Raw genomic sequence first — 13,792 nt, forward strand, 5'->3', positions numbered from 1 at the left:
TGAGAAAGCTGGAGATCATAGGGTTAAAAATAAGGCGAAAGGAATGGAGCGAAATGCCCTCGGGAAATGTGGCCCGTTCTCTAGTAGGCAGACAAGGATGTTTTGCTTAAAGGAAGCCAACTGTAAATAACACAGCGTGTTCACCCCCCTCTTTGTTTCTCATCCTGCCATAAAGATTCCTATCATATCCTATGTGTCTGCAAGAAAGCCTTTGCACGCAACGGCAACAACGTACATTTGTGCTTTAGCTGAACCACATGTACTTTGTTGACACGCCTTCCTTACTAACCTTCTACAGTTAATCGTCATGGATCTGTAGCTCTGTAAAAGTATAAAAGATGTACAATAAACCTCGGGGCCTCGGGCGGTTGGCTCGGGGTCCCCTGTGCCTCGCTATACTGTCTTTTTCTCGGCTCTTTCACTGCCCCAGGTCCATGGCCCAAAGAGGTCGGCAAGCGACCAGCTCTTGATCTCAGCTCAGGTCATGATCTCACAGCTCGTGAGATCGAGCCCCGCGTCGGGCTCCGTGCTCACAGCACGGAGCCTTCCTGGGATTCTCTCTCTCATACACACAATAAATAAACATTTCAAAAAGAAAGAAAGAAAAAAACTAAGAGAATAAACTTGTTGTTCTAAACCCCCCAGTCGTGGTCCTTTGTTGTAGCTGCCTGGATACTAACGTCAGGCGGGTTCCTCAGACGGTGAAACTCTGATGTGCGTCTGCTCCCACCCAAAGATCTGGTGGCCAGCTTTGGGCAAAGGGGGTCCTGGGGACACATCCAGAGCAGAGGCCAAGCTCTGCTCCTGTTCCAGCTCAGGGAGAGGGGTGCCGACACCCAGGCACAGCATCGCGGCCGCTGCCCAGGCTGGCTACGGGGCCCACGGCCTCTCAAGTCCTCAGCTGGCCCTCCGTTTCCCCCACGTGTGTAAACCCCGGCACACGGGAAGCGTGCAGTAAATACTAATGATGATGAAAGAATCTGCAGGTGTGAGAGCAGGTGCACAGAGGAGGTGCACGCAGCACCTGCTCAAGAGCCCCAGGTCTCCAGGGACGGGGCTGCGATTGAGTAAAAGACCCTCGAGGGGCCCTTGTTGTGTGAGGGTGTGGGTGATATCAGAGATCCCCAGTCAGGTTGTCTGAACCAGAAACCGTCGCCCAGGCACGGCACGGGGACGCTGGGACCGATGGTTCGATGCTAGGCCAACCTGGGTGCACTCAGCGTCCGGACCTCTTGAAGCTACCCCGGGGCAGCCAGTTTTATTGAGATGTAGATGCACATGCCATAAAATCTGCCCACTTAAAGGGTGCAGTTCAGTGATTTTTGACATATTACATTAGTAGTTTCCAAATTGTGGTAACATACCTACAACAAAAGTTGCCATAGCAACCCTTTTTACGTGGCATTAGTTACAGTGTTGTGCAAAGATTACCTTGCTTTCCAAAACTTTCTCATCACCTCACCCTGAAGCTTCCTCCGGGCTCCTGGCAACCTCCAATCTACTTAACGTCCCTGTGGAGTTGCCTATTTCACGGGCTTCATAGAAATGGAATCCTACGATAGGTGGCCTTTTGAGTGGCTTCTCTCGCCGAGCATCATGTCACCAGGGCTCATCTACACGGCTTTACAGCTGAGTCCTCGCCCGTCTACCCACTCATCTGCCGATGGACGCGTGGGCTCTTCCACTTTCATCCACCCCCACCCTTTGCTCCACGTGGTTCGCTCCCACAGACTTGGGTTCCAGGGGAAGGAGGCAGGAAGCCCGCCCTGCAGGGACCCCAGCTCTGCACACCTGTGGGCTGCAGCCCCCATCCCGGCGTCGGGAGAACCCTCCCTGTCCCCCCAGCCTCAGCCAGGGCCCCTCCCGTGTAAATCCTCTCCACCACTCCTAACGGGCCCTCATTCCTGGCCCCCATCTCAATGCCACTGTTACTCTCACGAGTCTTTTGTAAACCTACTCTGGGGCATTTCGGTGAAACTAAGGTTGGTTGGGGCTCACCCACTTCTTTTTTTTTTTTTTAATTTTTTTTTAACGTTTATTTATTTTTGAGACAGAGAGAGACAGAGCATGAACGGAGGAGGGGCAGAGAGAGAGGGAGACACAGAATCAGAAACAGGCTCCAGGCTCTGAGCCGTCAGCACAGAGCCCGACGCGGGGCTCGAACTCACGGACCGCGAGATAGTGACCTGGTTGAAGTCGGAAGCTTAACCGACTGCGCCACCCAAGCGCCCCGGGGCTCGCCCACTTCTAAGAATCGCTTAGGATTGTTCAGATTTCAGGAACCGTATCTCAGACCTGGGTCAGGTATTGTCGGGACAGGGGACGGGTGGCGCCTAGGGGCCTGGAAGCGGAGCTCCCGTAGCTGCTACGGAAAGCCTGCCCCAGCTGTTGTAGAACAAAGTCCTGTCTTGGCAGCCAAGAGGAGCAGCTGCAGGGGCCCGAGGACGCTGCCCCCGCCGGTGGACCTTGGGTCCCTGGGCCTCGAGGAAAACGCACAGGCAGGTGTGGGAGTCAGCAGCACTCAAGTCCACACTGGGCTAAGTACTGCAAGGAGACTGGGAGCACAGGCCAGGCTGGGCCCTCAGAACCACGAGATGAATACCGGGACGTGCCAGACTCAACTCCTGCAGGTGTCTGGAAAGCCCCACTAAAAAGGGGTCAGTAGTGGCAATAAAACTGGACTCGACACGATTTATAACGGCCCAGGGCCCGAGCCTGGCCAGCAGCAGTCCCGCGTCGCGCTACCAAACCTTACAGGGAAACGGCGCTTTCCCAAGCTGGTCTCCAAAATGACAGAAGAGGGTGTCGGAGCCCGTGAGAGAATCTCCGCACGGAGCCGCCGAGTTGTGGGGAGCGCTGCCCGCCCTGTCACTTCCATTTCCCTCGCTCTGCAACAGGAACTGCACGCCCGGGGGAGGGGGGGGGGCAGGCGCCCTTCTGGAGTCTCGAGCGCCTCTGCGACCAAGTATAGCAAGGCCGCTGCCTCTGCAAGCTCCCAGGGCAAGGACTCAGGGCCGCATATCCCGCCGGCAGTGAGCCCTGGGTGAGGGAGGCGACACTGTGGTCCTGGCGGCCCCTCCGCCCGCGCTCAGGAGGCCGGGAAGGTGACACGCTCCCCCGCGGCACGGGCCCCGCCGGCAGGGGGCGCGCGGCCCGGGGGGACGCGGATGCGCATGCGCCAGGCGGGTCGCTTTCCGGCAGCGTGGCGGAACAGTCCCGCAGTTTCGCGCCGCTTGGCGACGTCGGCGCCCCGCGCCCACCCGCAGTACGGCCGCCATGGCGTCGCCCTTCAGCGGGGTGCTGCAGCTGACAGACCTGGATGACTTCATCGGACCGTCTCAGGTGGGGCGGCCCGGGTGGGTGGCGGCCGTGCCTGGCGGGGGGTGGGGGGGGGGACTCCCCTCCGCTCGGTTTCTTTCCCTGAAAAACGAGATCGGAACCCAGACTCCCCGCCCGCGTCCCCCCGGGCCTCTGGCGCTCGGGCTAGCTTCCTACCGATGGGGACCCGAGGCCAGGGATGGAGGCGCCCCGAGCCGGGTTCCTGTGCCGCGAGGCGAGGCGAGGCCAGGTCACCAGCCCGCAGCGCCCAATAGGACAAGTAGTTTCGGGTCATCACGCTGTCCTCGGCGCGACCGGGGGACGGGAGTGCCGAGTGGGCAGCAGGAAGCGGGAGGGAGCCGGGCAGTGGCGGGCTCAGGACTGAGGCCGGACGAACCTGTCCGCTTATTCTGGTAGACGGGGGCGGGGAATGATCCCATCTCAGTTTGGAAGGCAGGGGAGTAGGTCCCTTGGAATCACCCACCGTGACTGGGGCGGGGGGCGGTGGTCGTCCTAGGTGCTGGTTTGGGGAGGAAGACAGAGCTTGCCCCTAAAGGGGACAGGTCAGGTACACTTGAAAGCGGGAGGCGGCCTTCTCTGGTGTAGCTGCCTATCAACTGCACTGGCTGGGCAGGACACACAGGGCTGGGAGGGGGAGGGCATGGGGCTGGTCACAGCTCCGAGGTCAGGGATGAGCTTGGACAGCCCCCCCCCCCACCAGGGCTTTCTGGGGCTGATCATCTCTGGGAAGGGAATGGCCAGAGAGACTCTTGTAGTGACAGCGAGAAAGGGCAAGAACTCGAAAGTTGAAGAGAAAAAGAACATTTCACTGGGCAAGGCGGGGACTCCAAGTGTTCCTGGAGCGATGCAGAAATGGTGATTCCTGGGCGTCCTCTTGGTAGCCAGGGTAACACTGGCTCTCCATGTGTGGCCACGCCTTCGGTTTGTGCTGAACGGAGTAAAGGTCGGGGCTGGTGGTGCCCGCAGGTGCCTTAGTGTGTAGGCCCAGCTAAGGCCGCCTTCCCCTGACTGAGCTGCAGAGTAGGCCTCAGTGCTGGCAGGGGTTAGAACGTGTGCCCCTGTGCAAGCAGGGTGACAGCTGTATTGCCATGACTGCTGCTGTGTCAGGAAGAGAGTCGGGCAGCACCCCTGTCCCATGTGGTGGTCCCCTCCTCTTCGGTAACCTCCACACACTCGGGCCCCCACTTGGGGTCTCTTCCTGGTACAGGATTGCATCAAGCCCATGAAGGTGGATAAGAGGTCGGGAAGCGGCGTGGCCAAGATCCACATCGAAGACGATGGCAGTTACTTCCAGGTCACTCAGGTAAGTTCCAGCCCAGATGACCAAACACCTGTTTTTGCTGCTCCGTCCAGTCACAGGTACGGAGATCATGGGAACTTTCGCTGTCATCAGAGTGGTCAGATTCACTGTCGTCACGGCTGGGAGGGCAGAGATGGTGCCTGGGGTGGCGGTGGAGGGGCACAGAGGCAGAACATGGAGCTGCGGGGGGGGCTCTTTTTGCAGATGGTGGTTCCTGTCTTCCCTTCCCTCTCCCCCACCGCCACCGCGAGTTCGAATTCTGTAAGATTTTCCAGTTAAGGACCCCCTGGGCGGCTCAGTTGGTTAAGCGTCTGACACTCTCTTTTTATTTTTTTATGTTTATTTTTGAGAGAGAGAGCGAACTTGGGAAGGGGAGGGGCAGAGAGAGAAGGAGACACAGAATCTGAAGCAAGCTCCAGGCTCTTAACTGTCAGCACGGAGCCTGATGCGGGGCTTGAACCCACAAACCGTGAGGTCCTGACCTGAGCCAAAGTTGGACACTTCACAGACTGAGCCACCCAGGCGCCCCAACCAATATTTAATTTTTAAAAATTCAGTGGCACACAAAGCCAGCCTCCTACCACATTGGTTGTCGGTGTTGTGAGCCAGAGAATAAAGGCTTCCTTCAGGTTCCATTATGCTGAGTGCTCGTGTCCTTGCGTAGAGACCCTCTGAGTCCCGAGTGCTTGTGCTTTCCAGGATGGAGGGACCCGGAAGCTGGAGAAGGCCAAGATCTCGCTGGATGACTGCCTGGCATGCAGTGGCTGTGTCACCTCGGCAGAGACCGTGCTCATCACTCAGCAAAGCCACGAGGAGCTGCGGAAAGTTATAGATGCCAATAAGGTAAGTGGGGGGCGTCTTTGAGACTTTTTTAACCTGACGTCGCCCCAGTGTCCTTTGCTCTTGCTGCCAAGGGCAGCCCATCTGGTGCCTCCTGCCTCTTGTAGGTGTCGTCAGCAGGATGCCCGTGAATTGCTGGTCAGGATTTCACACCGGGGTGTGGGGCCCTGCGTGTACGTGGAAGCGACACGCCCTGCCGGAGGCAGCACGCACTCCCCCAGCGCTGGCCCCCTGGGAGTCTGTAAAACACAGCGAGTGAGCATGTGTCCTCTGCTTTGCAGACGGCGGCCCCCGGTCAGCAGAGGCTGGTTGTCGTGTCCGTCTCGCCCCAGTCCAGGGCATCGCTGGCCGCACAGTTCGGGCTGAACCCTACAGACACTGCCAGGAAGCTGACTGCATTCTTTAAGAAAATCGGTAGGCAGCAGACCTCGCGTGCGTGCTGAGCTCAGCGTGTGCGGGGTCCAGCGGGGGGCTCCTCTGGCCTCTGACTCACTGAACTCAAACGCACCAGAAACTGTTCTGAGTTGACTTCAGTATGAAGTTTGGGTTTGACAAATGAGAGCTGAGCCTTTTAAGAGGCAGCCATCTGAATCGTGGCTGTCCTCCTCCAGTCTGGAATTCCTGGAATTCTCTGGAATTTGCTCCCCCTTGTATTGTTTTTAAACTATCGCCCTCGAGGCCCGTTTCCCTGGTCCCCTGTCACGCTCTGGCTCCCAAAGACTTTGGTCGATCTCTGTGAGCCAGGAGCGGCCCTCGGAGGACATGGGGCGGGCACAAGAGGTGTGGCCTGGCCCGGACAGCCGCTGTGCAGACAGCTGAAGCGCCCCTGGAAAGTGGCGTCCCCGCTCCCAGGGGCGTGATCGGGGCCTTGCGATGTAGCCACGCTTCGTGGCGGTGAGGCGGGTGCTTGTGTTGCAGGGGTGCACTACGTGTTCGATACCTCCTTCTCGAGGAACTTCAGTCTCCTTGAGAGCCAGCGAGAGTTTGTGCAGAGATTCCGAGGACAGGCCGACTCCCAGCAGGCCTTGCCTGTGCTTGCGTCCGCCTGCCCAGGTGTGTTCACGCTGCGGGACACGGGGGACGGGAACGCTGGGTGGGGCCACACGAGGCTTCTGCCACAATGGCCGCCTCGGCAGAAGGAGCTGCCCTGAGAGCCACCTGGGGTCACCGAGTTCCCCAAGACTGTGATCTCACAGATGCTAGAAGCACACGGCAGTGACAGCAGAGTAGGGACATTCTTTAACGGGACCAAAACTCCCCGTACAAGCCGGTGCACCCCAGAAGGTCATGCCACTCCCTGCCCAGCTGCTCAGACACCCCGTTTGTTCCCCGTGTCGGCCTCAGGCTGGATCTGCTACGCGGAGAAGACGCACGGAAGCTTCCTCATCCCCTACCTCAGCACTGTTCGGTCCCCACAGCAGGTCATGGGCTCCCTGGTCAAGGACTTCTTTGCCCAGCAGCAGGTAACAAGAATATCCCAGCTGTGAACGATTCACTGCCATTGTTCTCAAAGATGAGCCAAGACCTCCGATGTCCACATGGCCACACGAGGCATCTCGGTCCCATCCTGGCCGCTGGCCGGCTGTGTCCCAGGCCGCGCCTGTGATGTCACCCCCCACCTTATCCTGCGGGCTCCTTTACTATCAGGTCAGGCAGCGACTTCACATTTCCACGTTTCCCTGCAGCATTTGACCCCGGACAGGATCTACCACGTGACGGTCATGCCCTGCTATGACAAAAAGCTGGAAGCTTCCAGACCAGACTTTTTCAGCCAGGACTACCAGACTCGTGATGTGGATTGTGTTGTCACCACAGGTGTGGGTCCCACGTAGTGGTATTGCCCGGGTCCTGCCCGCAGGCTCTGGCTGGAGCTGCCAGCCCCTATGCATGAGGCAGCCGGTGGCCCTCCCCTGGGTGCCAGATCAGACCTCACAGCTGTTCCATTGTCTTGGGGGACGTGTGGCCAGAGGGCCGGGTGTTTGCTCTAAAACGGTCTGCGTGAAGAGGCGGGTGGGGATTCTCGTCCTCCACTCTGACTCACATGGGCCAGTCACCCCATTTTTGAATTGAGCAGCCTCACAGTCTCCCAAGTGCTTAAAATACAGAAAAGAAAATGCTCAGGAACCCAGACAGTGGGGTGGGGAGGGGGCCCCCCTGCATGAACACAGGCCCCTCTCCACCTCATGGGGAGCCACGACCACACTGCGGCGGGTCCGGGGATGGGTATGTCCACCCCCCGCCACGCTGCTGGGAGGGTGGGGGGTGGGCTGCGGGTCTGGGGAGCTGGCTGGCTCTTCTGAGGGTCCCCAGAAGTGGAGTGTTTCCTCGCCTCAGTGGCCAGGTTGGCCCTCCACCCATAAGCCAGGAGGTGGACATCCGGGTCTCTGGAGCTAAGGTACAGGTTGCCAGGGATGCAGATGACGCGGGTTTCCTCAGCGTTCTGTTTTGATTGAGATCTCAGCTGAAGCGCCCCTGTGCTGGGGTCTTACCGTAGGAGAAGTCTTCAAGCTGCTGGAAGAAGAAGGGGTCTCACTCTCGGAACTGGAGCCAGCCCCCCTGGACAGTCTGTAAGTCACCACCCGCTGCAGCAGAGGGGAGAACGCGAATCCAGCGTCGGGGAGCTCGACGTGTGGGTTGGGGGGTTGCAGGCGCGCTGGCAAGCAGCAGCAGTGAGGGCGTGGGGGTAGACGGTCCCCAGATGGACCTCAGCTCTGCGTCCCCTCCCTTCCCCTTCTCCACCGTGACTTCCTCCTAGCCAGGTCCGCGTCCGCCCTGTCGCCGGTCTCAGTGCACACAGAGGTGGTCAAGTTCATGACCTGGCCAACGGACAGTGCACTGATGGTCACCAGAGCTGTCCCAAACTTGACACACGTCTGAGCTCCCCAAATAGGTGACTCAACAGAGGAACGATTTCTCCCACCTGAGCTTCCTCTTGACACGCAGACAAAGGCCCTGGGGGTTCTGGACTCCTCTCCCATCTAGCAAGCAGCTCCCTCACATGGGAGTGACAAAAGGTCACCCGAAAGCTCCCGCTGCCACCGAGGCCATGCTCTGCTCCCCAGGTGCAGCAGTGTGTCTGCCCAGGAGCCCAGCAGCCATCGGGGCGGGGGCTCAGGGGGCTACCTGGAGCACGTGTTCCAGCACGCAGCCCGGGAGCTCTTTGGAATCCACGTGGACGAGATCACCTACAGACCCCTGAGGTCAGTGGGAAGGGCTGGAGCACGGGGACAGGGCAGCAGGCTGGGGTGGGGGAAGACCCAGGGCACCAGCCCTCCTCTCCCGCTCACGTGAACCGGCCTCCCCACCCAGCGGTCCGCGTCCCTGCCCACACCCCAGGGGGTGAGAGCCCCAGGGCCACGGTGGCGCGCCTGGCACAGGGTGTGTCCCGACACGATGCTCCCTTCCACGGAGGGAGGGCCGGGGGCTTTGTGCGACCTCGCCACGCCTCACGGCCATTCTTGGGAGGGAGGATCAGGACACTGAGGCCCCCTGCCTAACGGCGGAAGCGAGCTTTCTACCCTGTCCTCGCATCCCTGTCCTCCACATCCTCCACCGAGGAGCTGGTCAGGTGGCAGACGTGCCTGCAGGGGCAGCTACCGAGGGAGCCTGGCCTGTGCTCCCCCCAGGAACAAGGACTTCCAGGAGGTGACCCTGGAGAAGGAGGGCCAAATCGTGCTGCACTTTGCCGCGGCCTATGGCTTCCGCAACATCCAGAACCTGGTGCAGAAGCTCAAGCGAGGGCGCTGCCCGTACCATTATGTGGAGGTCATGGCCTGCCCCGCAGGTAGCTGGGGTGGGGCCCGCTTCTCCCAGAGGGCACGGGGGCCCTTTCCAGGACCAGGGCTGTGGGCAGTGTCTCACCAGGGCAGGAGGGGTGGAGGCTCAGGAGGGTCAGGAGGCTCAGGAGGGCCGGTGTTGGGAGGGGGTCGTGCTGTGCTTCCCAACCCCCCTCCCCCACTCCCCGGTATAGGCATCCTCCCTGTCACCGTGCGCTCACCTGTCTTGCTCTGCTACAGGCTGCTTGAACGGCGGAGGCCAGCTCAAGGCCCCCAACACGCCCGGCAAGGAGCTTCTCCAGCGCGTGGAGACGCTGTATAGCATGGTCAGGACAGAGGCGCCGGAGGATGCACCTGGCATCCAGGAACTGTACCGGTGCTGGCTGCAGGGCGAGGGCTCGGAGCGCGCTGGCCGCCTGCTGCACACAAGCTACCACGCGGTGGAGAAGGCCAGCTCCAGCCTCGGCATCAGGTGGTAGGAGGCCTCCGCGCCAGCCTTCTAGGCCCGCCACAGCCCGCACCCGGACTCCCGGGAAGGTCGTGTCCCGAGACCCCGGGGACCACCCCCAAAACGCGGACGTCAGCCGTGGGGATGTGCCGGAGCCCATACAGAAACGAGCCTCAGAACCCCTAGCCAGGACAGGTGTGCTCGTCCTGACCGCCCACTGCAGGAGGTCAGATGGTCCACAAGGTCCCAGAACCTCCCCACAGGCCCAGCTCTGCGAGCAGGGTGCTGGCCACTCCTGCCTTGTGGCCCAAGTGTGTGAGGGTTTCAGCCGGTCCCGTGGGCTGCACAAGGCAGAACAAAAGTAGGCGCCAGGCTCCCACTGAAGCCAGGCTGTGAAGGACAGTGATGGGCTGCGCCTGCCGGGCCGGTCAAACTTGGAGCCCAGTGTGAGGAACCCTACCGCGCTGGATGGTGTAGAATGCTGGCAGGAGAAGGGCGCCCAGCCTGCGACACCCCCTGCTGGGGTGCAGCACCTGCCCCGCCTGGGACTGGGCACTGATGATGCCAGGCATGGCCTCTGGGACCTGACAGCTCGCGTTCTCTGGGCAGAATTCCAGATGGGAAGCAGGCTCTGTGAGAGAGACCGCTGAGACTAGGCACGAAGTCCCTTCTCCACTTACAGGAGTGGGGGAGAGGACAGATCAGACTGAGTCCACGGGCCTTTCCTTACCAAGTTCCCAGTCGAATAAAGGGATCTCTCTCCTGATGGTTTCTCTCTGAGAGCATCCACCAGCATCAAAAAAGTCTTTCAAAGCTTTATTCAAAGTTCAAAAGCCCCGCGCACCCCACTAGGCTGCTTCCCGAACACCCAGGTCTCAGGGCTCATATGCACCCCAGAGAGGGGCCTCATATGTCCCCTGCCAGGGTGCCTACCCTCCAAAGCCAGACAGCCAGCTGGGTGGGGCCATGGAAGGTTCCAGACGCAACCTTCCTGTGGGCTCAATGTGCCGAGGGTTGAAGGAGAAGAGATGTGCCGCCGGGCCGCACGGTGGGTCCACTTGGGGCTCACTTCTGTTGGGGTGTGCTCAGGGCCCCCACTGCAGTGCCAGGAGAGCCCGGGCCTGCGGCTGCAGGGGCTCAGCCGCCCGCTCGAAGCTTGCCCGCTCCCTGCAGAGTGCCTCCAGGACCTCGGCCGGGGCCGCCTTCCCCGTGAACTTGCACACAGGCTCTTCTCTGCGGGGAGAGGGGGCGCCGTGGGGACTCTCCCTGGGGACACTGCCGGGTGGGTGCTGGCAGAGGACACTTAATGAGCAGCCTCTCCCTGGTGCAAGTCAGCCCAATAACCAGTTCCCTGGCACCTCCTGCAGAGCCCAAGTGGCTGCCGAGTCGGGCTCAAGGCCAGCAGGCCGACCCTCAGGCAGCCTGCTCGGTGGGACAGCCCCTGGAGTGGGCACGGGGCCCCCACAAGAAGGCCTGGGATGCCGACCAGTACTCACGCCACCCTTAGGAAGGGGTTGTAGAGGAGCTCCTCGCCCAGGGTGGATGGCACTGTGGGCATGTCGTCCTCATCCCTCTTCTGGAATGACCACAGGCCCTTGTCACAGCCTTGTCTCGAGAGCCCCAGACAACTCCGCTCCACTCAGCCCCGCCCCTTCCTGGGGGCAGGAGCAGAAGAAGGGCTGCCTCGCCCCATCTAGTACTTGAGGGCAGCCACCCTTGGGTCAGTTCTGCCAGCTGCCCAGCCCCTTGTCCGAGGCCACCAATCCCTCCCCTCACCAATGGGAGCCTCAGTCAGCAGGATACTCAAGGCTAAGCCAGGTCTGATCACTCCAGGCCAGTCATGCCTGACTCCTCCTGCAGTGCCCCTCCTCCGTCCCAATCTTCATCCACCCTCCAAACCTCGCCATTCAGAGGAGTGGCCGCACCTTGGCCCATGACAGCTTGGCCCTCACGTGGTCATTGCCGGGCTCCACTTTCTGTGCAAACTCAAGGTTGCCCAGCGTGTGCTCGTGGCCACAGAACACCTTCTGGAGAAAGGAGGCACTCAGAGGGTGCACAGTGTTGCCACAGGCAGTGATGGGGGAAGGCGCTCACCGGGGCTGGCCTGGACCCTCCCTGGACCCCAGAACCCCAGGCCTGATCTGCCTGGACTCCTTGGCTAAGGTTCACTCTGTATCTCTGGCACGAGGCAGGTACAAAGCGTGGAGGTTGTGCAGGGAGTCTGGACCCTGCAGGAAGGCAAGGGATGCCGGCTCACCGTCTCCGGGGGCAGCGTACCCAGGGTCTCGACCAAGCTCTGATACATTTGCTGAGCTGTGCTCTCCAGGCGCAAGCCACAGCCACCCACCGACAGCGCATCCCCTGGGGAGGAGAGCAGGTCAGGGAAGGCGGGGCGGGGTCAGAGGGAGGTGGGGCTGGTGGGGTGGGGCGACCAGTACCCGAGAACACCGCCGGCGGATCAGGACAGTCCTCTTCCCATAGGAAGTAGCTCATGTGGCCGGAGGTGTGGCCCGGCGTCAGGAGACAGCGCACATGGATGGCCCCAAACTGCCGCAGAGGGGCAAGCGGCTGGTGACGCGGGAGGGCCCGCGGCGCCATTCCCACCCCCCACCCCGCCCCCGGACCGGTGCTCACCCGCAGCTCCTCGCCGTGCACCAGCCTGCGGGTCAGCGCGCAGATGCGCTCGTCCGCGCCCAGCACAGCCAGCCCCGGCCGCAGCCGCGCCAGCTCCGCGTTACCCCGCGCATGGTCCCTGCGGACGGGGCGGAAGCAGGATCACAGGCGGGTCGGGGTGGGGCAGGGGCGATGCCCTCGCGCCTCGGCCCGCCCCGACCGCGCTCACCAGTGGTGGTGGGTGGTCAGCACAGTGGTCAGTGACACCCCCTCCCGGCCCACGATCTCCAGCAGCTGAAAGGGATGGGAGTTAGGGAGATTCGGCCGGGCCAGGTGGCCGCCCCCCACCCACGCTAGGGCGCCAGGTGTGATGTACACAGACTGCCGGGCAGGCCAGGAGCGGGTAGGGGTAGGGGAGACCCAGCAGACGATATCTGAGCGCCCCGTGCGTACAGAACAGTTAGGCACCAGGGAACGGGGAAAACGGAGGTGACGTGGTCCTAACTTGAGGGCAGACTCCAGATTAGAGAATAGGGGAAAGGCCTGCTCCAACCAGGGTGGTCGGGGCGGTGGGGGGACCCTCGGGGGCCAAGTTGCCTAGGCCCGCAGCGGCGCTCCCCGCCGCCCACAGGTTGCCCTCACCCTCTTGGGCACGGCCACGTCCACGGCCACAGCCTCCCGCGTGTGCTCCTCGATGACCAGGTACATGTAGTTATCCTCGAGCACAGGGATGACCTTGACCTTCATGGTCGCAAAGTCCAGGCACCCCGCGTCTTCTCCTAGAGAGGCCCCCCCGCTTCTGAGCCCCTTCCCCTGGGCGGGGGCTTCCCTCAAAGCAGGGCTGGGCGAGGGAGGGGTCAGCTCCACACACACTTCAGGGGCCAGAAAGGGAGCCCGCCCCCTGCTCCGTGGACTTCCCGGAGGACCGGCGCGGAAGCCAACGCCCCAAGCTCAGGCGGTCCGGCCAAGTGCGGAGGCCAGCCCCCAGCGACGCCAACGCCGCCGCCGCCCGCTGCGCAGGCCCCGCCCCCCGCCCGCGGGCCCGGTCCCCGCGACCGCACCGCCCGCTCCACGCTCAGGCCACGCCCCTCGCGACGATAGGACCTCCCCAGCCACGCCCCACTCACTCCGCCTTCCCCTTGAGCCACGCCCTCCGGTGCCGCTCAGCGCTCTGCCTAAGCCACGCCCCTCGTCAAGGCCCCGCCCCTCTCCAGGCCCGCCCCGCCCCTCGGGCCCCCCTCCCGTCACGGCGCGACACGGGTCCCGAAATGTTCCCCTTACCCGCAAGGGCTGCGCCCCCGACTGCGCGGACCGCTTGAGAGACAGCGGGACAGAGATGGGCCCAGGGCACTATCCACAGGGCCCGAGCGGAGCGCGGCGCTCCGCCTGGCCGCCGCCAACGGCCCGCGCCCCGGCGCAGGGAGCAAGCGTGCGCAGGCGGGGGCGCGCGCGTGCCCGGTGGGGGCCGCACGCACG

General features: G+C 62.1%; 2 protein-coding genes across 5 annotated transcripts; one reads left to right on the forward strand and one right to left on the reverse strand.

Moving 5' to 3' along the window:
• The first annotated feature begins 3,230 nt into the window (after positions 1-3,230).
• CIAO3 (cytosolic iron-sulfur assembly component 3) lies at positions 3,231-10,469 on the forward strand. Of its 2 annotated transcripts, XM_047097928.1 has the most exons (12): positions 3,231-3,342; positions 4,547-4,642; positions 5,339-5,482; positions 5,761-5,893; positions 6,398-6,532; positions 6,824-6,942; positions 7,165-7,294; positions 7,974-8,046; positions 8,235-8,369; positions 8,542-8,679; positions 9,106-9,263; positions 9,496-10,469. In XM_047097928.1, exons 1-12 carry the CDS (start codon positions 3,277-3,279, stop codon positions 9,732-9,734), a joined length of 1,566 nt encoding a protein of 521 aa, XP_046953884.1. In that variant the 5' UTR covers positions 3,231-3,276; the 3' UTR covers positions 9,735-10,469. The 2 variants fall into 2 exon arrangements, with proteins under 2 accessions (XP_046953884.1, XP_046953885.1); XM_047097929.1 differs by lacking the exon at positions 8,235-8,369 and having other exon boundaries at positions 3,234-3,342.
• A 35-nt stretch (positions 10,470-10,504) lies between these two features.
• HAGHL (hydroxyacylglutathione hydrolase like) lies at positions 10,505-13,706 on the reverse strand. Of its 3 annotated transcripts, XM_047097932.1 has the most exons (9): positions 13,598-13,706; positions 12,959-13,095; positions 12,546-12,610; positions 12,338-12,455; positions 12,142-12,250; positions 11,961-12,064; positions 11,629-11,730; positions 11,200-11,279; positions 10,505-10,936 (listed from the first exon to the last, which is right to left on the reverse strand). In XM_047097932.1, the coding sequence occupies exons 2-9, from the start codon at positions 13,061-13,063 to the stop codon at positions 10,789-10,791; spliced, it is 831 nt and encodes a 276-aa protein (XP_046953888.1). In that variant the 5' UTR covers positions 13,064-13,095; positions 13,598-13,706; the 3' UTR covers positions 10,505-10,788. The 3 variants fall into 3 exon arrangements, with proteins under 3 accessions (XP_046953888.1, XP_046953889.1, XP_046953887.1); XM_047097933.1 differs by lacking the exon at positions 13,598-13,706 and having other exon boundaries at positions 11,629-11,727; positions 12,959-13,266; XM_047097931.1 differs by lacking the exon at positions 13,598-13,706 and having other exon boundaries at positions 12,959-13,266.
• Positions 13,707-13,792: the final 86 nt, after the last annotated feature.

Source organism: Lynx rufus, unplaced genomic scaffold (assembly GCF_022079265.1).
Source record: "Lynx rufus isolate CCGP_SWC_20201006 ecotype Redwood Valley unplaced genomic scaffold, mLynRuf1.p SCAF_43, whole genome shotgun sequence".
Lineage (NCBI taxonomy): Eukaryota > Metazoa > Chordata > Mammalia > Carnivora > Felidae > Lynx > Lynx rufus.

Bases quoted from the DNA above. Each gene is read 5' to 3' on its own strand.
- CIAO3 (XM_047097928.1), top strand. From the start codon at position 3,277: ATGGCGTCGCCCTTCAGCGGGGTGCTGCAGCTGACAGACCTGGATGAC. The intron at 6,943-7,164 runs GTAACAAGAATA...GTTTCCCTGCAG, and splicing joins ACTTCTTTGCCCAGCAGCAG to CATTTGACCCCGGACAGGAT. The intron at 9,264-9,495 runs GTAGCTGGGGTG...GCTCTGCTACAG, and splicing joins GGTCATGGCCTGCCCCGCAG to GCTGCTTGAACGGCGGAGGC.
- HAGHL (XM_047097932.1), bottom strand. From the start codon at position 13,063: ATGAAGGTCAAGGTCATCCCTGTGCTCGAGGATAACTACATGTACCTG. The intron at 11,731-11,960 runs GTGAGCCGGCAT...TCCTTTCTCCAG, and splicing joins GTACGCTGCCCCCGGAGACG to AAGGTGTTCTGTGGCCACGA. The intron at 11,280-11,628 runs GTGCGGCCACTC...TGGTCATTCCAG, and splicing joins CCAAGCTGTCATGGGCCAAG to AAGAGGGATGAGGACGACAT.